Below are 18,580 nucleotides of genomic sequence, written 5' to 3'. Positions count from 1 at the left end.
AATTCCTCAATTTTAACCTTGCCGGTGCCGCCGCGTGATCTCGCGGCGACCGCGACAGTGTGAAAGGCGTGACGTCACGCGACGGCAGCGCGACCTCGTAGCGTCCCCGTACGGAGACTGGAAGAGCTTGATCGGTCGTACGGCCCTGGCAATAACGTCGGATGCCGGCGTCGGTGGCGACGTCGATCGCGAGTGAAGGGCACGGACTATGAGCGGCTACCTCGATGACTTGAGCGAGCGCCAGCAAGCAGCGCTCGAAAAGGTGCGTGCGCATTTTTTCAGCACTGCAATCTTGCGTGAAGTAAGCGTTTGCTTCTGTGCACTTTACCTTTGGTAACGCAGCTGTAGTCCTGCAGATAAGAGGCATGCGGGGGCATCTCTGAAAAAAAAAATATATATATATATATATATATATATATATATAAAGCCCATTTTATGTACAACTTCCCACTATACGACGGTGTTGAACTCGGTAATACAACACCGTCGGCATATAGTTTCATGCTATAAGAAGTGCTAGAAAGAAGTTTCATTGCGCTATTGTTCAATGTCTACCTATAGTAGGAATCCTGAGACCACCATCAGTGTCGAGATGTTTGTCCCTAAAACCTGCAACAATATATATTTGTTTTCCGCATATTCACGGTCCGCACTGCACGAGGAATTTTTTTAATGAATAAATAAATAAATAAATAAATAAAGCGCCAATGCATTTATCCGCAAGTATGCAGAACGATGTCTCCAAAGTGATATTGATTTAGTGATATTGTGTCTAGAACGTCATGATTGGTTTGAGTTCCGCAATCGCAGCATGTCGGCTCGAGTGTTTGCTTGAAAAGCTAATTAGTAAATTCCAGCGAATATAGAGTCCCTCAGGGGAGTTTCGAACACTTTCTTGTTTGCTGCCTCTATCTTATTGCGTCTGAGAAACAGAAAAAAGAGCATTGCTATCTCTATACAACCTTCGCTGAAACACCCGGCAAATATATCCTCTTGAGACCTGCAGAAAAAGAAAATAAAGCGAAAATCTAGCCGATGATAGCAGCTAGGGGACATGTGTCTCTCTCATAGCGATATTTCGCCTTTTGTCGAAAACACCGAAACATATATCGCGACAGTCAACATTATCAAGAACGACGACCTTCTCCATTCGGTTTACCGCAGTATCCAAATTTATCCGCAAAGATAAATTTGTATTGATGATGAAGCAGTAAAATTTATAGTAAAAAGAGTTCAGCATGCAATGCATAACTGAGTTTCAACGCTCTTTTGTCTGTTAATGTTAGACTCCACTCAGAAACACTGCCAACTCAACGGAATGGTTACAAAAATGAGATGTTCATTTACCAAGGCGTTTTGAAATCAGCTACGTGGGGAAGCCTCCAACGAAGTCGATGCAAATGAATCCACTTTTTCTCCATGCATTAGTTCAAAAACCAAGATTACCAAAGGCTGTTTTTTTTTTTGTGACTCCCGCGGAGCTCTCAGCCGCCGTCCAACGGCAACGCTGATTCACCTCTTCTGTTACGCAAAGTTTTCGAGATGGCAGATCAAATCAGGAACAACAGGGAAGTTTCAGTGGAAGCCATCACACACTGGTATCCCAAAAAATGAGGCCGCTGATGTTTTGGCGGCGTGAGCACGCAACATTGACTTCGCAGATGACAATTTATGCAAATTCGACGACACTAGACCACTTGCACGCCACCAACGTATACAACTTTTACACCCGGATGAACGTGTAGCCAAGGGACCGTGCCAGTGGAGTTCGTCAACCATTTCTTTGTGACGTCACGCTGTGCAGCTTGTTTATAGTGGCATTGTACACACCTCCTTTACTCGTGCGAGTCGTGCACGTTCTGTACCACCGCTTCTTTTTGTCCTCCGCAGTTTTGCAGTGCCGTCAAAGATGTCCGGAGGCCCTCGCACACGGACGCTTTCTTGCTGCGCTGGTTACGCGGTGAGTACGGGTGTGTGTATATGGTCACGTGTCGCCAGCAGCAAGGTACAGCAGCCATCCCAGACATGCAATAGGGGGCACTTTAGCCAGCTTAAACAGCACATGTGCACGCTTGCGCAAAAGAAGAATGGGCAAGTTTAACCCCCGAAAGTCCAAACAACATTACACATCAAGGGTAGTTAGGACAGCTTGATCACCTTTATTTCCGGCTATAGAGAGCACATTCGTATCAAAAATAGAATCAAGTGTTATTTAATGTGTTAATTTAGTGTTATTTAATCAAGTGTGTTATAATGAGTTATGTTATATTGTATTATATTTGAATAACTGAAACCACTCCAGCGTGTCAAAAACGCTACGAATGCTCTTGCGTGGAGTCACCCCCTTAAATGATCATTCTGAGGTATTCTAGCGTATCAAATATGATACGTTGGGCAATGTGGAGTTAAAACAAAATTCAGAAGGTGCTCCGCAGGAGCTGCATGCTGGGGAAGATGACAAGCGATAAACTACACCTTGATTATATTGCACTGTCATTTTGATTATTGCACAGTTTGTTTACATGCCAACGCCCCAGGTGGTCCAAATAAATCCGGAGACCCCCAACAAAGGCCTGTATCATAACGACAATGTAGTTTTGGCAAACAAATCACCAGATTTCAATTAATTTTTATTTTGGTGTGAGCAGATAAGTCTGTGTGCATTTGTGTGGTTCACAGGAGCATGCCCTGAACAATCTTGGTTGTGAACACATTACGGTATTAGCGAAAGCGCCCTGTTACTGGCAGACAGTCTGTATGAAATCAGCAGTAGATCCTGAAAAGAGTCATGAACAAGCGAACATGTGAACTTGTTCCTGTGAACAAGTGTGGTTTAAAAGAACGTGCCCTGAACAATGCTGGTTGCCAACACATTATTAGCGAAAGCTGTCAGTTACTGGCAAACAGTCTTTACGAAATCCGCAGTAGATCCTGAAAAGAGTTGTGAACGAGCACGGCCCCACCTTGTGCAGCAGATATCCGCACAAAAGCTCAGCAGGTGCACGTCTTAATCCATTGCCCACTTCGCATGTGGCGCCCCTGATGCAGCGCGGGAGTTCGACGTGGCCAAGGCGGAAAGCATGTACCGGAATGTGAGTACCCATTACCAGCTCCAGCTAACGAAGGCGAATTTCGTAACGCTTCTGTCCGTGCACTGCCTGGCTATATAGGAAGACGCGTCTATGGACGAAATAGGTTGCGGAACATATTTACGCATTATTGCTGGAGCGAGCGGCGTGTAAGAGATGCGCACAAGAGCGAGGAAGAGATAAATGAGATGGGAAAGCATGCAGGGAGGTTAACCGGAAGACAGAAATCCAGTTTGCTACCCTGCACTGGGGAAGGGGTAAGGGGAGACAGAAGATAACGAAAAATGCACACATACAAATAGAGGGAGAGTAAAAGCACGCACGCACACACATACACGCACACGCACGCACACACTCTAAAGAGCCTATAAGAGGTGAGGTCAAGTACGCTCTCTTTCTCTTGACTCTGTGTCGTTCACTTGAGTTCGTTCCTGCTTGTCTCCTTCAATTTGCTCCCGCGGCTCTTTTGTTGAGAGCAACATTCAATGGGCACACTGCCACTGCAACAAAATAAAAGCTTAAAATTTACTCGATTAATGTTTCTGGCAAGGATTTATTTGAATGCTATGTCAGTAAAGCTACTCTATTGTAAGTTCTGCAGGTACTATGGCTGAATTGCATGTGCACTAGACGTGAACAAATACCGTGTAATCTTTACAAAAGGCACTGGTCTTATTATTGTTCAAGCTTAAATCACAATTAAAGCCAGTAGATTGATATAAATTGCTCCACCTGATTGTCGGCTACTGAATTACCGCTGTAGTAACGAACAGGAATGTGGATATTGTTGCTCTCAAGAAAAGAGCCGCAGGAGAAAAGTGAATGTGTGTGTGCGTGTGTGTGTGTGTGTGCGTGCATGTGTGTGCGTGCGTGCGTGCGTGCGTGCGTGCGTGTGTGTGTGTGTGTGTGTGTGTGTGTGTGTGTGCGTGCGTGCGTGCGTGCGTGCGTGCGTGCGTGTGTGTGTGTGTGTGTGTGTGTGTGTGTGTGTGTGTGTGTGTGTGTGTGCGTGTGTGTGTGTGTGTGTGTGTGTGTGTGTGTGTGTGTGTGTGTGTGTGTGTGTGTGTGTGTGTGTGTGTGTGTGTGTGTGTGTGTGTGTGTGTGTGTGTGTGTGTGTGTGTGTGTGTGTGTGTGTGTGTGTGTGTGTGTGTGTTGTGTGTGTGTGTGTGTGTGTGTGTGTGTGTGTGTGTGTGTGCGTGCGTGCGTGCGTGCGTGCCGTGCGTGCGTGCGTGCGTGCGTGCGTGCGTGCGTGCGTGCGTGCGTGCGTGCGTGCGTGCGTGCGTGCGTGCGTGCGTGCGTGCGTGCGTGCGTGCGTGCGTGCGTGCGTGCGTGCGTGCGTGCGTGCGTGCGTGCGTGCGTGCGTGCGTGCGTGTGTGTGTGTGTGTGTGTGTGTGTGTGTGTGTGTGTGTGTGTGTGTGTGTGTGTGTGTGTGTGTGTGTGTGTGTGTGTGTGTGTGTGTGTGTGTGTGTGTGTGTGTGTGTGTGTGTGTGTGTGTGTGTGTGTGTGTGTGTGTGTGTGTGTGTGTGTGTGTGTGTGTGTGTGTGTGTGTGTGTGTGTGTGGTATCTCTCTCTGGAGTTGACACTTGGGCAGGCCTTGACAGCCCACCTTGCACAATAATGCTATACCCTCTTTCTCGGAACTGGCGAGGTTCTTTCTGGAGCTCCATTTATTTATTTTTTACAGCGATATCTTAAGTAGTTGATCCATTCATCGTTTGCGGGATCTTTCGTTTGAAGGAAGTGGTGGAGCTCATAAAGGCTCCGTCACTAGGGCATAGTTTGGTGACAAATGTTTGTTTAATTCCTCTACTAAAAGACTAGAGCCGTCGATTCCATTCTTACGATATTATCAGACATCTAACCTAACCTGCCACATTCTTATATTTTTATTTGTTCTGTAGGGTTCATTGGCCGTCACCTTTTTTGTTCCCATGTCGTCTTTCTGAAATCTGTTATGCAGGGTTTCTTTTTCTTTGGATCGCTTCTCTTGTACAAATCTTTAGGGAAGCAGATGATAATAACTAACTAGCGTTTTTTTTTTGTTTGTGTGGTATTGTTATATTTCGACTGTACTAATAATTGTCGCTAGCAGTGGGTTGATGCACAACGCAGTTAGAGATAAGCTCAGTCAATTACATGGAAGCCTTGCTGCTTGAAAGGAGCGTCCAGGAGGATGAGACGGCAAAGACGCCTCTGGCACCATATGTTCACAAAATTACTTACTGAAGTTATGGACGCGAATAACTGGTAGCAAAAGAGGAAAACACTTGGTGCTGATGATAGATGGTTTTGTACCGAAGGCGCGTTTACGTACGCTTTAAGTTACTACAATGTAATTGACTTGTACCACCACCTTTCGTATGGCCCATTGAGCTGTTCAGGTTGAGCCTGCAAATGTTGCGCACTGTTTTATGCACACAGTAATTTTTGTATTGTTCTCATCTTCTATGTTCAACACACAGGACCTCCAGTGGCGCAGAGAAAACGGCATCGACGACTTACTGCACGGCTACAAGATACCTGATGTAAGTACATCGCACACTTCGCATCCAACAAATAATCCCTATAATGTCTAAGAGTTGCCTCGCATCTCGAGTTCTGAATGTTTCCCTGAATAACCAGTTATAATATGAACCGCAGAACGATATTTATTATTGCGATAGCAATTATATGGACACTTCAACCGGATTTCTGCCGTCGCCGTCGTCGTCGCCGTCGCCGTGAGGTTCCCTATAGATAAAATCTTCGCCGCGCGCCGTATGCCCGAGCGGAAGCGTGCGGGGACGCGCGCTATCACGGAGAGCGAACGCACTCAATCACCCACGCGCAAGCAAGGAAGCGGGAAGCCAGCGCCGGAGGGAGCGCAAGGGGGGGGGGGGGGGGGGGGCGCACTTCTACCCTGCCAACAACCGCGCTCGTCGCTCGCTCGCCCGCACCGTCTCTTATCTCCACACGGCTGTGACCTTTATGCGCCGTGCATTCGCCGCTCAGTTTCCGTTGAAGCGATAGACCGCACGTACCTTCGCCCGCTGCGGCGTATGCGCTCGCTGCCAGCGTTTTGACAGTCGTTGTCTGCAGTCATTCAGTGTGATCTATTCATGTTTGTTTCCGCGCGCTCACACCACGCTTGTTCATTCAGTTAGTAATAGTCGGGCCACATTTTCCAACGCACGCTACACATGCAATGCTGCCCGGATCGGCAGTGCAGCACTACAGGTGTGTCCCTTCGCACGCGCTGCCCACGGTAAGCGCTTCTCGTCAACACCACCGTTTCACACGCGCCTTCTCGTGGCCATCGAGTCTCTCTTCATGTCGGTCTAAGTGGTCTACTGTCACTTCTGTCGGTCATGTCAGTCGCAGCTCAATCTGGCGTGATCGAGGAAAGCGGAGAGCAAACGCTCCGCCTTTCGTCGCACGAAAGGCCGTGGGGGGGAGGGATGGGAAGGAGGGAAGAGGACGGTGTTGTGCTCCGGCAGCAACTGCGTATTTCGCGACCGGGCCCAAGGGGAACTGACGATCGCTGCTCAGTCTCGCGCGCATACTTTGCGCGGTCGCGCGCGCCCTATCTCGAAACCGATCTGCAGACGGCTCATACCTCTGTGCGTGCTGTGTTCTCGCCGCTCAGTTTGCGTTGAAGCGATAGACATCACGAAGGTCACTTCGCTAGCTGGTACCCCCCGCGCTTGCTCACGCCAGTGTTTTGACATCGAGTGTTCGCGATCATCGAATGTGATATGTTCATTGTGCTTGACACCATGCTTGTTAATTCAGTTACTAAGCGAATGTTTCCAAGTTTATACCACCGATAAAACTACTATCCTTACTTCGTACACCTGTTTACTAATTTGCTATCGCAATCGATGCTTCGCCTTTCGGGCGAAACCGCGACTTTTTTTAGGTTCATGGATGCACCTTACCTGGCAAGAAGATTAGGAAACTTGCAGATAAGCCTCGAATAGCCTTAACCACATAGGTGATCGATACTTCTCATGGCAACATATCTTAGGATCCTGGCTTCAGGAGTCACCTATACACTTAACTTTGCACATCTGTCAAATACAACTCGCCCGTGCGTCAGCCTCTATGAACTGTCTCAAAACAATGCGGCACTTGAGTTGGAAGCCACAATTGGCGTCCACCAACCACAAGCGCAATCATGCTAATTCATGTTTCATCGTGCCGTGTGAACCTCCACATCAGTGCGTTGTCTCTTCTCACTCTTCTATGCAGCCTCAAGCACCACTGCATGAACCTTCCACTCTAGCCCAATACCTTCAATATAGACCTTCAATACCTTCCAATCTAGCAGAACATTATGCATTTCGAAATTAGAGTATCGAATTGCGGCGAACTTTCGCGGGTGCATTTACTCTGTGTCGTTTTCCTTTCCCTCCCCCTATGTAGGGTAGCAAATTACGTGCTTGAGCTCACCACCTTTACTCTCATCTTTCTCTTGTCTGCCTTTGCTTTTAACAATCATAATCAGTATCAGAATTTTATTATTAAAGGTTGGAACATATTACAATTATTTAGTATACAGGAGGAGGTCCCATAGTCAAAGACTGTATCGGGACCTCCTGCTTACACGAAGCAAAGTGTAATACTATAGTGTAGGCTAAGTCTTTGTACGTTTCACTTATGCAGTACTAAGCCCCAGAGGAATAATCATTTGCACTTGAGCGCTGACAAGCCATAATGTATCAACGGTCAAAACCATGCAATCAATTTCGACTGTGTCAATCTACCCATCGTTCATGTGGCATTGTTCCAAACACTGAATTCATCTTTGCAGGTAATAAAAGAGAATTTTCCCGGCTTAGTTATCCACCCATGCAAGGACCATCGACCCATGTGGATAATTCCGGCATGCGTCGATATGAAGTGTAAGTTGTGTTCAATAGCCTCACGACGTTAAACACGCGTTGACGCATCCATTACAAGATCGCCACCCAAACATCTTATCATCCCCGTGCCTGAGGCGAACTTGCAAATTCGAGAGCTTTCATTAGCAACGAAAGACGTGAACTCGTAGAAAACTGCATGAATTGTGCCAGGCGTTCGACATGCTATATCAAAATCTAAAGATCGCATTTCGATATTCTAGTTCATTTTTATTTATGATACACCCTTAGCGCATGGAGCACTAAAGCACAGTACACAAGTGGGTTCCGAAGTTAAAGAACTTCGTCTGCATAGAAGCAGACAAATTAAGGCTCCGCAGTATTAATACGAAACATTCTTTGCCTCCCCTAGCAACCTTCTTGTTTCTGTCTTACTGTCTTGCAAGACTACGATTACAGTCTTGTACGATGCGATCAGTCTTGCCTTGAATCCAAGAACACCGCCTTCGGGATTGGCCGCAAATATGCCGCCATTGTGGTACCGTTTTGTATTTGTTTTCGCTGTCATATACTTGTCATCGTCGTCAATCCCTTGTGATTAACGTTGTCATCCTGACGTTTTCCTCGCCGTCATCGATATGCACGCGTCGTCTCCGTCGTTTCCATGCCATCCGTCGGTGTCATGCCATTACCGAGGAAGGAAAAAGACTGGAAGATATTGTCAAGTGACAATCTTGAAGCCTGGTCATAAAAATGTGAAGGAAAGGCCCATGTGAAATAGGCCCTAACCACGCGATAGGCAAGAGGTAACTTCCAGGGGCCGTGCGCGTGGCGAGTATGCCGGATAGCAGAGTGGAGACTAGGTGGCGAGGGCCAATCTTGATGATCGTGCCACTAAAAGCTAGTACGAACCAAGCAGAGCCTTGAAAGATCTGGTAACCATTGAGGGCCTATTTCCCAAGAGCCATCTTGCAGATAGGCCACGAATACAAGGAGGGATGTCGAAAGAGGAGGTTCGTTTGTCGAGGCTATAGCTGCCTCACGTTACACTCGGTCTTTTTCCTTTCTTCATGATTCTCGTCAAGTCGTCTCCATTGCCAACGTGTTGATGCCATCGTCACCGTCGCCACCGCCTATATGCCGTCGTCGTCATGACATCGTAGTCTCCGTCGTCGACGTCATCATGCAGTCATCGTCGTGCTATAATCTTCGGCATTATTGTGAAGCATTCATCACTATGGTCATCATAGTGAAGCAGTCATCAGTCGTGAAGCAGTCATCACTATCACTATTCCGTAGTCGTCACGACCTAATACCGCCTTCGGCGTGCCGTCGTCATGTCGTCGTCACAGGCTTGCATCGCAGACGTAATTATTCTCTTACTCCGATACATTTTGGAATCTAATAACACTTTGTGCAAACCGAAAATAGGGTAGATAATGACCTACTCGCAAAATGTTCGGACAACAGTGAATCCCATGTTGAGAACGTTTACATATATATTTGTAACAGTGATATATGGACATTATTAAATGATTACTCGAGTTTTCACTCACGTTGCATATAGGAGGAAAGCTGTGCGCACACCTTTATTAACGCCGTGTCCAATCGCACGAGGAAATACATATTCTCAACAGATACATTTCCATTCTGAGACCACACTTATTGCAGTTTTTAGCACCGCACATGCACTTGTATAAGCTTATTTTTTGTCTTTGTGCTTTTTCAATAAAGAAATACAACTGAGCAAGAAAGCATGGAACTTTCAGTCCAGACATTAATGAGCTTCGCTAGACGGCCAGAACGTAAATTTTTCTTTATATCTTCTCAATGTATCTTGCCGACGCAGCGTTCGTGACAGCCCTCACACCAACAGTGGTGCAACGCCATATCGTGTACATGTTGGAGTACTTGGAGTCACTTAAACGAACCTCCACGCCAGAGGTAAGAGAAGCGGAAACGGTGCATGTGCGGCATGCGTCTATTTCCGTCGCTTAAGAAGCCTTTTGACTAAAACTCCCTATCGAGCGTATGCTATAGCATCAAGCATTCTCCAGCACTGCGGCCATGCACTCACACTCGAATTATGTTCCTTCTTGCATCGCTCATACTCTATTTATTTTCATGACAGTGCGTGTTCTTGTTGGGATCTTAACTATCTTGAATATCTCATCGTTCTCTCCACTGATGTGAATAAGCTTTCCAGAGCTTAGCCATCACCAGAGAGACTCAGTAAACCACACTCGAGAGGTTTGTTTAACGAGCCTTTCGAGTATACCCTTATTATCTTAGCAGTGGCCCGCAAGGACTCATGTGTATCTCTATTTGCCGTGATGTCGCCGAGGTCTAAGGATCAGCTTGTCAACTGTTTACCCACCAATGCCTGTGAGTTGCTGCTCGGCACTGCACTGCAGTATCTGCCATCTCACTACAGCATTGCGGGCCATGCACGCACTAACTGCACTGCAGGTTCAGCAGGCAGCAACTACTCAGTGCAAATCCCGATACGTTTTTTTTTTTTCAGTAGTGACGGTTCAGCCATAGTGTCTTAATTTTGCGGGGCCCTCACGGCATGCTATCTGAGCCAACCCGGAGCCTCATTACACGCTTATTCACACTTACGACCCAATGTGTGATGTCCGCATGCCATGTTGCTTTGAAGGGGGTGAACGTGCATGTGTGCATCGCATTCGTTCGAACGTGACCAATACAACGTACTTTTTGTGTAAAATTAGACCGGCAGGGTCGGAACTCTGCACTACGTGCAGCCTCTTCACATTCCAAAGGAGCGTCCTAATGTACGCACTGAATGTAGTGTCTCACAGATCACCCTTTGAACTACAACCTGTACTTGAACCGTGTACTAGTGCCGCTGCCTGCCGCTCTACGAAGGCCCTCTTTAACTTTTCTGCGAGACACATTGGCCTCAATCAAATATACTGTATTTCTGTGCGTTTTGCGTTTATGTTATTATTTTTGTGTTTGTGTGTGTCGTATGTCCTCTGTCTATTATTTAATTTATGCTGGAATTGACATGGAGTAGCACGCGAAGCGTGCCGCCAGGCGAACCTCTAGAGTTTTCATTAAAGTGTTTTATTTTTCCTTATTTTCATTTGTTTCATATATTTCAGGGTTTTCATTATCTCTCTCATTCTCTCTATTTTTGCAAGGGCTTAGTGGGCAAATGGTGTGAGCTCAAGTTTTTGTTCTTCTTGCTTAACTAGATGGACAAGGAATTGGAGTCCCAGTATCTCGTGATCGATTTCGACAGGTTTAGCCTGCTTCAGGTGTACAGCTTGCAAGGTAAGGCACTCGCATGCCGTTTTCTTGCAATAAGTGTACAATGAGGAAGCGCGGCTCCTCGTGCGATAGGAAACGTGCCTTTAGGTGATTATAGGTGGAAGTATCATTAATTGCGGATAGCACAATAAAAGTTAACAGCGTTAATGTTTGTTACATTCTTTCTCCCTCGCCCTCACAACTAACTGTATGAAGTAGAATCCACTTGGGAACTGTCGCATGCATAGTGCAGTAGTAATAATTATTATTATTATTATTATTATTATTATTATTATTATTATTATTATTATTATTATTATTATTATTATTATTATTATTATTATTATTATTATTATTATTATTGGCATCATTGGACAAAAGGCTTCGTGCAATACTTTTCCTGCTAGCCGCAGGTGTATATGGGGAAATTAATCAAATCCCGCGCCAACATTACAGACAGGACTGCCCGTGAAAACAAGGACAAAGGAACACGTACAATGAGGGCGTACATAGATGTGTATATAGTTTCGCAATAAGTGAATTAGCCCAAATCGAAAATATAAATATTTCTTGAACCAAGAATATTATTGCTTCCTGATTTGTTTTTCTGACAATAGTTTTCAGTCGGCCACCACTAATTCACAAGTGCTTGGTAAACCGAATCCTGATAGAACGTCCATAGCTGGCGGCGTGGGCAAACTTATCGAAATAGTAGTAGGGAGTGTGTGAATGGTGAAAGCGGGAGTCTTTTTTTGTCGTTAGGAAGTGTCAACTTCAATGAATGCGTACGGTCTAACGGAAGCGTAGAAACATGACATCGCATATGACACTGGTCGGCCGAGTGACTTTTGAGATACAGATGTAAATTTATGGTGCTTTTCGACTGTTTGCCATTGATTCGACACAACTGCAAGTTTACAAGTTCAAGTTTATTCTTCTTTATTGCATGTACAAAAAGTGGGCGTACATATTATATACAGCATCTCACTTGTCATTATGATTGGCCATAGCTGTTATTATGAAGGATTCTTGCGTACGAATGGCTCTTTCATTTGGGACACAGATTTCAAAGACTAAAGCGTTAAAAGAGAAATTTAAATAGCCACTCGTAAATTTAAATTGCAAGTAAAACACATTGCCAGATTTGACGGTACCACACTGCTGTGAGCCCAGGCCGTGTGTGTTGTACTAACTTTTAGCTTTGTGACAACGCAGCAATGAAGACGGCCACTGACATGCTGAAGACGATAGAAGAGCACTACCCTGAGTGTTTGGAAAAATGCATCTCGATCAACGGTGAGCTTCGGTCAGAAAATTCAGCTCTCGATATTTTTTGAACAAAACTGGTTAATCATCTCTAGGATTCCTACTTCATTGTGACGCCGACTTATCCCAACTTTCCATTTAGGCGTCCCGTTTATCGCGAGGGCCAGCTTCTAGAATGTTATCTACATACAGCAGTACAGTCTGGATAGATCACGCCACCTAGTTATATGCCACCTTCGACTGCGCATCGCTTTCCTTGGATTTACAGACGGTGGGTTGAAGGGAAAAACAGTTAAGGATAGCGGAGAACCAAGTGTATTCATGAAATTAGGGAAATTTTCAGGCGTAGAACGGAGTCAGCTGACACAAAACAGGTGTAATTGGTGATCGCTCAGAGAGGCCTTCAATGTGCAGCGGAAATATAAGAGAATAACAACATTGTGGGATGCCAGGTAGCAAAGAGGCTGTTCCTTCAGTTTTCACTTGGCTATCACGTGCTCAGAATTAGTCTTTAGAGGGGACATTCGAGCGTACATGCTCAACATGCGTGCTGCGTTTTGTGCTGATGTGCTGTTTGCAACTATTTCGGCACGGGAGAGGTCCATTACAGCAGTAAAGGGAGCAAACAGCGTCAGTTGACTGCATGAATTCCCGCGATGGGGATCGGTTGGTGGGGGCCCGCATGTCACCTACTTAGTGTGCAGAAATTTTCTTTGTGTACCAACCCATTCTCTAATTCGCAAGCGCACTTCGCCGCCTTTCCCATATACCAGCTTATAATGAGGCCAATCATGTCAGAAATGATTTCTGTCATGATTATCTTTGTTGACGTTTGTTCGCCATGACTTCTCGGGTGGATGTAGTGCACGCAAGCGTAATACTGACGATGCGTTGAATCATTCTCCAAGGACGGCAATTAAGTCAACATTTCAGCCTCGAAGCTAGCGACAGTTTACTCTCTCGCCTGCTCTGCATGGCAGTGAAGAAACGGCAGAAAGTGACATTGTTTCCGATTACATGACAATGGCAGAAAAGCTTCTGATGACTCTCAGCGCTGCACAAATTATGCTCAAATCGCTAAATTATTACAGCGCGAGCATGTAACAACTGCAGTCGGACTACCAGCAAGTTGATACACTAATGAAATGCTTTATGCAGCTCCCCACTTCTTCCCAATTTTCTGGCAACTGGTGCGGCCCTTCCTGAGTCAAAGGACAGTCGACAAGGTGGAAGTGTTTGGAAGGGGTGAGTGTCAAACCCAGCGTTTATTCTGAGCGAGCCATGTAAGTGCCTGCAGCTGATCCGGATGGATGTAGCGAAAGGAATGATGACTGATATCGTGCTGCCAGTTATAGGGGAAGATCACTGGAAGCTATATGTTTTATCATAATTGGCTGCACGGTTTGGTGACTTAAAATGCGAAGGGCTATCTGCAGCCAACACTGGTTTATTGATCCTACTGTGAACGTTTCTGTTAAAACCCGATCGTGCAGGAAAACAGCTGGCGACGCCCTTGGTATACTGTGGCGAGGTGACACAGCTGTTTACATCCAGAAGCATATGCTCACCAGTGAGACGGCGACGAAGAGGGATCAGCTCTGGGAGTTGCAAGCGCAGATCGGCAGGCGCGATGACGGCGAAGAGTATCATTTGGCATACTAGGTTTAAATTAATTCTAGGTTTTGTTCGAGTCATGGTCTCCTGGTGATAGATGCTGCTAATTTTTGCATTCAGCGATTCCGACGTTAACAAGAAGTCAACTTGTTCGCGGTGTCTATAGTTGTTTCCTTCCTCACTACATTGCCTACTTTCATATACCCCAATTCCTGACTGCTAGCTTCACGTGGTAATCAAATCTGCCAAAAAGTGGTGTAAGGTTTTGAGGGTGTCCAAAAAAAAAAAGCTCGTGGCATGATATTTTGACCTTATTTTCTGTTCCCATTTTCTCTTACCACCCGTTACGATCTCAACTGTTCATGACGTTCTCATGTGCCCACAGCCTCGCCCGATCTAGTGGATTATCATGAGCGTCTCTAAAACGTCACTGCCAAGCATTTACTCCACAAGTATGCACAAATGTGATCCAGGCTGTAATACATGAAGTGCAGAAGACATACACAAAGGAGATTAAACATTACCACGAAATTTCATTTTAGTGGGTTTGTTTCTAGCCACTTTGGCATTCCGGGCAACACTGTTGTGAACAATTTAGCGTGAGCGGCGCACACTGAAGATGAAACGTGTATGATCGCTTTTTCACCAAACGGTGCAGGCTAAATTTTGCATCCAACGTCCGTCCAAACATGAAGAGATGCATAGTCTGAAACGAACTTTAAACTTACATCTTCCTATTGATCCGAAAATACAAATTAATACTCCATTGTCAGCCTTTCAGTTGAAACAGTAATACGCAGGCTGCGTCTAAACACTGCGCACACAGTGTTTTCAACATAAAATAGCTTGGGCCGAAAGTGCTGCGGGATCTTACTCAGAATCAGAAGACATTAATTCAGTTCATTTTTGATCACTTCACTAATTATGCTTTACACGAAGACAGGAAAGCGATAATATTTGCGCTACGGGCATAAGCCACTTACACTGGCGACAAAAACTAAATATTCGGGACAATTTTAACATTTTAACTGCAAAAGCGTGCACTTAAAGAATTCATCGAAGGGAAAATAACTGGTCAGAATTACTTGAGCGATGTATGTTCTTCATGGGAACTATTTTTTTCGTGTATACTACTGTGCCAAGATGGTGCTTACTTGACCTCAGTGTGAACTGACAATGACATTGCTTCACATTTGTATTAGTTTATTTCTGTGTTCACGAACTGTCGTTACTTGGTGTGCTATTTGTGTTTGTTGAGATGTACAGTATGCTTATTTCAACTTTGTGTGAACAATTCGTGAGCTTGATCCGACTTTTTTTTTGTTTACATTTGATATTATTACTCTTTTTATGTTTCTCGTTTGTTTGTTTGATAAGCAGGTCTCACTTAGATATGCGTTGTTAGACTAAACAAGAAAGTGTAGCCGGCATCATACGTGATGGTAAACTCTGCTCATACAACAATCTGATAATTTCTGATTGGCTTCTCTAACACGAAATACACCTGGTAAAGTAACGTTGAGTTGAATAAACATGGCAGTGATACAGATTAAGAGAGAGAGAAAAATGGGGTGCGAAAGGCAGGGAGGTGACCGGAAGATATTCTGGTTTACTACATGACACTGGGGGATGGGTAAGGAGAAATGAAATACGGAAATAATAGCGGAAGGATAATGCGGAGGCACGAAAAAAAAATAGAGGAGGTGGGGAACGTCCGTGAGCAATCTACTTTTGCCACTAATAGGCCACTCGAACGCATAAACTTCAAGAATGCCTTTACCGACTTGCGATGTGACGACAGTACAGACCGGCGTTCCAGGACTGGCTGCTCCGGAAACGACCGGTCGGCAAGACGGGCCAGCGCGGTCGCGATTGACTGCCTGTGTGCGCTGTACCCATAGCAGTGCGTGTTTGATACTGCCACGGTGGGGGCGTTGCCTCTTACGAAAATCTGAGCCGGGGTGACGCGGGGTCTCCCCTGCGTCTTCTCTGGACCTCAATAAAGTTATTTCACTCACTCACTCACTCTAGACGCGATTGGCTGTATTTTGGTTGGTTTGGTGGTTTTGGATTGGCTGTATTTCGAAACATTGCTAACAGCCAAAGCTTAGGAAGGCTCGAACCTGGTGATGCACAATTTCATTTTTCCTTTTTTTTGTTCTAGAGGGCTGGAAAGAGCGTCTCCTGAACATCGTGGACGCGGCTTCTCTTCCCGCCATCTGGGGGGGAGACATGACGGGCCCCGACGGAGACCCACGATGCCGGCATAAGGTTGGTAATGTGTGAACCAGTGGCACACGAGGTTAACTCAAATATGAAGTTTACGCTGCCAACGTCTGTCTGTCAAGTCATATTGGCTTCTGCGTAAAACTGGAGAGACAGATACATTTTCTAATGGTTACTAGAGTCTGCTTTGTAAAAAGTGGTATGGCCTGGTTTGCGAGGCCATACACCTAGCATGTTACTCCAGATGACACGAAAGCTATGCATGATATGCATATGTAGCGCGCACGCACGCATCATTCACAAGCAACAAGCGCAAGCACGCACATGGAACAGACAACTAAAACGTCTGGTTCAGACGAACGTCTCGGATGAAAACTATAATAGCGCTTTAGTTGCACACAAAGCACTAGCATTAAAGGGAAAATTGTCATTTCTATGTCGACACTATGGTCGCATGAAGCTACAACTTGGGGTGAAGCTACGTCTCAAGGCAGTGGGCAGAGTGGCGAAATTTATAGCATTAATGGACTGCTGCAAAGCTAAGTGTCATACCCCGCATAATTCAGGTGAACAATTGAGTGATTTACCTTGTGACCAGTGCGAGCCGAGACATCTTGCTTTGCTTTCGCTTTCTTTCAGGTTAATTACGGCGGACGGTTCGAGGAAGGCTTCGACCGTGAGGCGAATTCACTTTTCGGAGAGGTGGGCGTCCAGCAGCGGATCATCGGCCGCCGCGACAGGTGGGAGCTGCCGATCAGTGTGTCGAAGGTAGGCGCCCGGCTCAGCTGGCGCTTCCAGACGGCCGCTGGAGACCTGGCCTTCGGACTCCGCACGAGCAGTGGAAAGTCTATAGTTCCCCTAAAACGTATCGAGGCATGCAGCTACATCCCTCAAGGTGGAAGCTGGCAGTGCGATACACCTGGAATATGTACGTACCAATTACCCGGCTTGTTTGCGTTCGTGTGAATAGTTAATGGCATGAATACGCAAGAAATTAGGAACGACCATGTCTGTCTAGTTGATTTACCAATGGCCCAAAAGTCGCTATTAGGTTACCTGACCAAACAAAACTTCGCCGTAATCTTGAGTTAAGGGTGAACATGAAATCCTGCGTTTATTCCCTAGCCACGGAGGCCACATTACGATAGGGGAGGGGGGGGGGGGGGGGGGGGATGAGCGCTCGAGTATTTTGCACTGGGAGCGCGCTATACAACCGGCAGTCACTCTACGAACTAAGTAAACAAGAGGGCTAGCTGCATGACATCTGATGACATCCACCCACATGCTTTCTAACTTTGCCTTTTGCGAATCCACCTCCGCCTTGTACATTCTATCAGAACTTATTAGATTGAGCGTATCAGTAAAACTCAGTCGAGCGTTTTGCTAGGAAACTTACACGGTGTGTTCGGTGACTCCGTCGTTATATAGGCACTATTATTTCGGTTGTGTTTGAATGCTACGCGTACGGCAATATTGCAACGACGATCGTTGATGCTGTCAGTGTCTTTCTGAAACGAGTTTACGCGTCTTTGCTGCAGACGTGCTCGAGTTCGACAACACCCACAGCTGGCTAAGCGGCAAGACACTGGCCTACATGGTGAACTTACGTGCACCTGAAGAGTGCCCTTGACGGACTGACGCGTTCCAACAGAGCAGATGCGATCAGCATGAAATAAAGGGTTTTCCAAGCCTGCAAAACGGAACGTCTTCATTGCTGTTTCAAATGGAAATGGCACTATCCCCTAGGCAGGACTGGTCATTAATTTTTGGTAACAGGAGGCAAGGGAACCTGAGAAAGAAGGCATCCAAATGAAATTTACTGGACGTTTAATACACAATATAGTAGTCTGTTAACACTGAGATGTACGAAATTATGCATGTCCGATGCACATGTTGCTCTATGTGAAGCGAAGCTTTAGTAAAGTGCTTAATTAAATGCTTGACAACTAACGCCGATGCTTACAATGTTGTTTACATTCATGCTACGCAACTTGTAATCTCATGAAACGTTTGTTTATACAGCACAAAAGTTCGAAAATTATTCTCCAGCAATGTTTATGTTTATACACTACACAGCTCACAAGCTATGCCGAAAAACAAATTCCACATCAGGCGGATGCACAGTATGAGACGTATAAGCAGCGATGTCACAAGAACGCAAGCGATGCATGATGCTTGTCGTGGGAAGAATGACAATGGCAGGTGTACGGGCAGAAAAGAACGACACGTATCAAGCAACATTTACGAATTCCTGTACCTTCTGTGTCA

General features: G+C 45.8%; 1 protein-coding gene across 3 annotated transcripts; it reads left to right on the top strand.

The window, feature by feature from the left end:
* The first annotated feature begins 119 nt into the window (after positions 1 to 119).
* LOC119461066 (SEC14-like protein 2) lies at positions 120 to 18,139 on the top strand. 3 transcript variants are annotated; one of them, XM_037722243.2, is made up of 12 exons: positions 120 to 262; positions 1,891 to 1,960; positions 3,049 to 3,092; positions 5,549 to 5,611; positions 7,879 to 7,969; positions 9,777 to 9,871; positions 11,152 to 11,230; positions 12,422 to 12,502; positions 13,631 to 13,717; positions 16,251 to 16,357; positions 16,952 to 17,240; positions 17,851 to 18,139. In XM_037722243.2, the coding sequence occupies exons 1-12, from the start codon at positions 209 to 211 to the stop codon at positions 17,940 to 17,942; spliced, it is 1,152 nt and encodes a 383-aa protein (XP_037578171.1). In that variant the 5' UTR covers positions 120 to 208; the 3' UTR covers positions 17,943 to 18,139. The 3 variants fall into 3 exon arrangements, with proteins under 3 accessions (XP_037578171.1, XP_049528502.1, XP_037578172.1); XM_049672545.1 differs by lacking the exon at positions 3,049 to 3,092 and having other exon boundaries at positions 126 to 262; XM_037722244.2 differs by lacking the exon at positions 1,891 to 1,960 and having other exon boundaries at positions 181 to 262.
* The last annotated feature ends 441 nt before the right edge of the window (positions 18,140 to 18,580 follow it).

Source organism: Dermacentor silvarum, chromosome 8 (genome assembly GCF_013339745.2).
Source record: "Dermacentor silvarum isolate Dsil-2018 chromosome 8, BIME_Dsil_1.4, whole genome shotgun sequence".
NCBI classification, from domain to species: Eukaryota; Metazoa; Arthropoda; class Arachnida; order Ixodida; family Ixodidae; genus Dermacentor; species Dermacentor silvarum.
The sequence above is the reverse complement of the archived record's forward strand: the minus strand, read 5'-3'. Positions and strand labels throughout refer to the sequence as shown.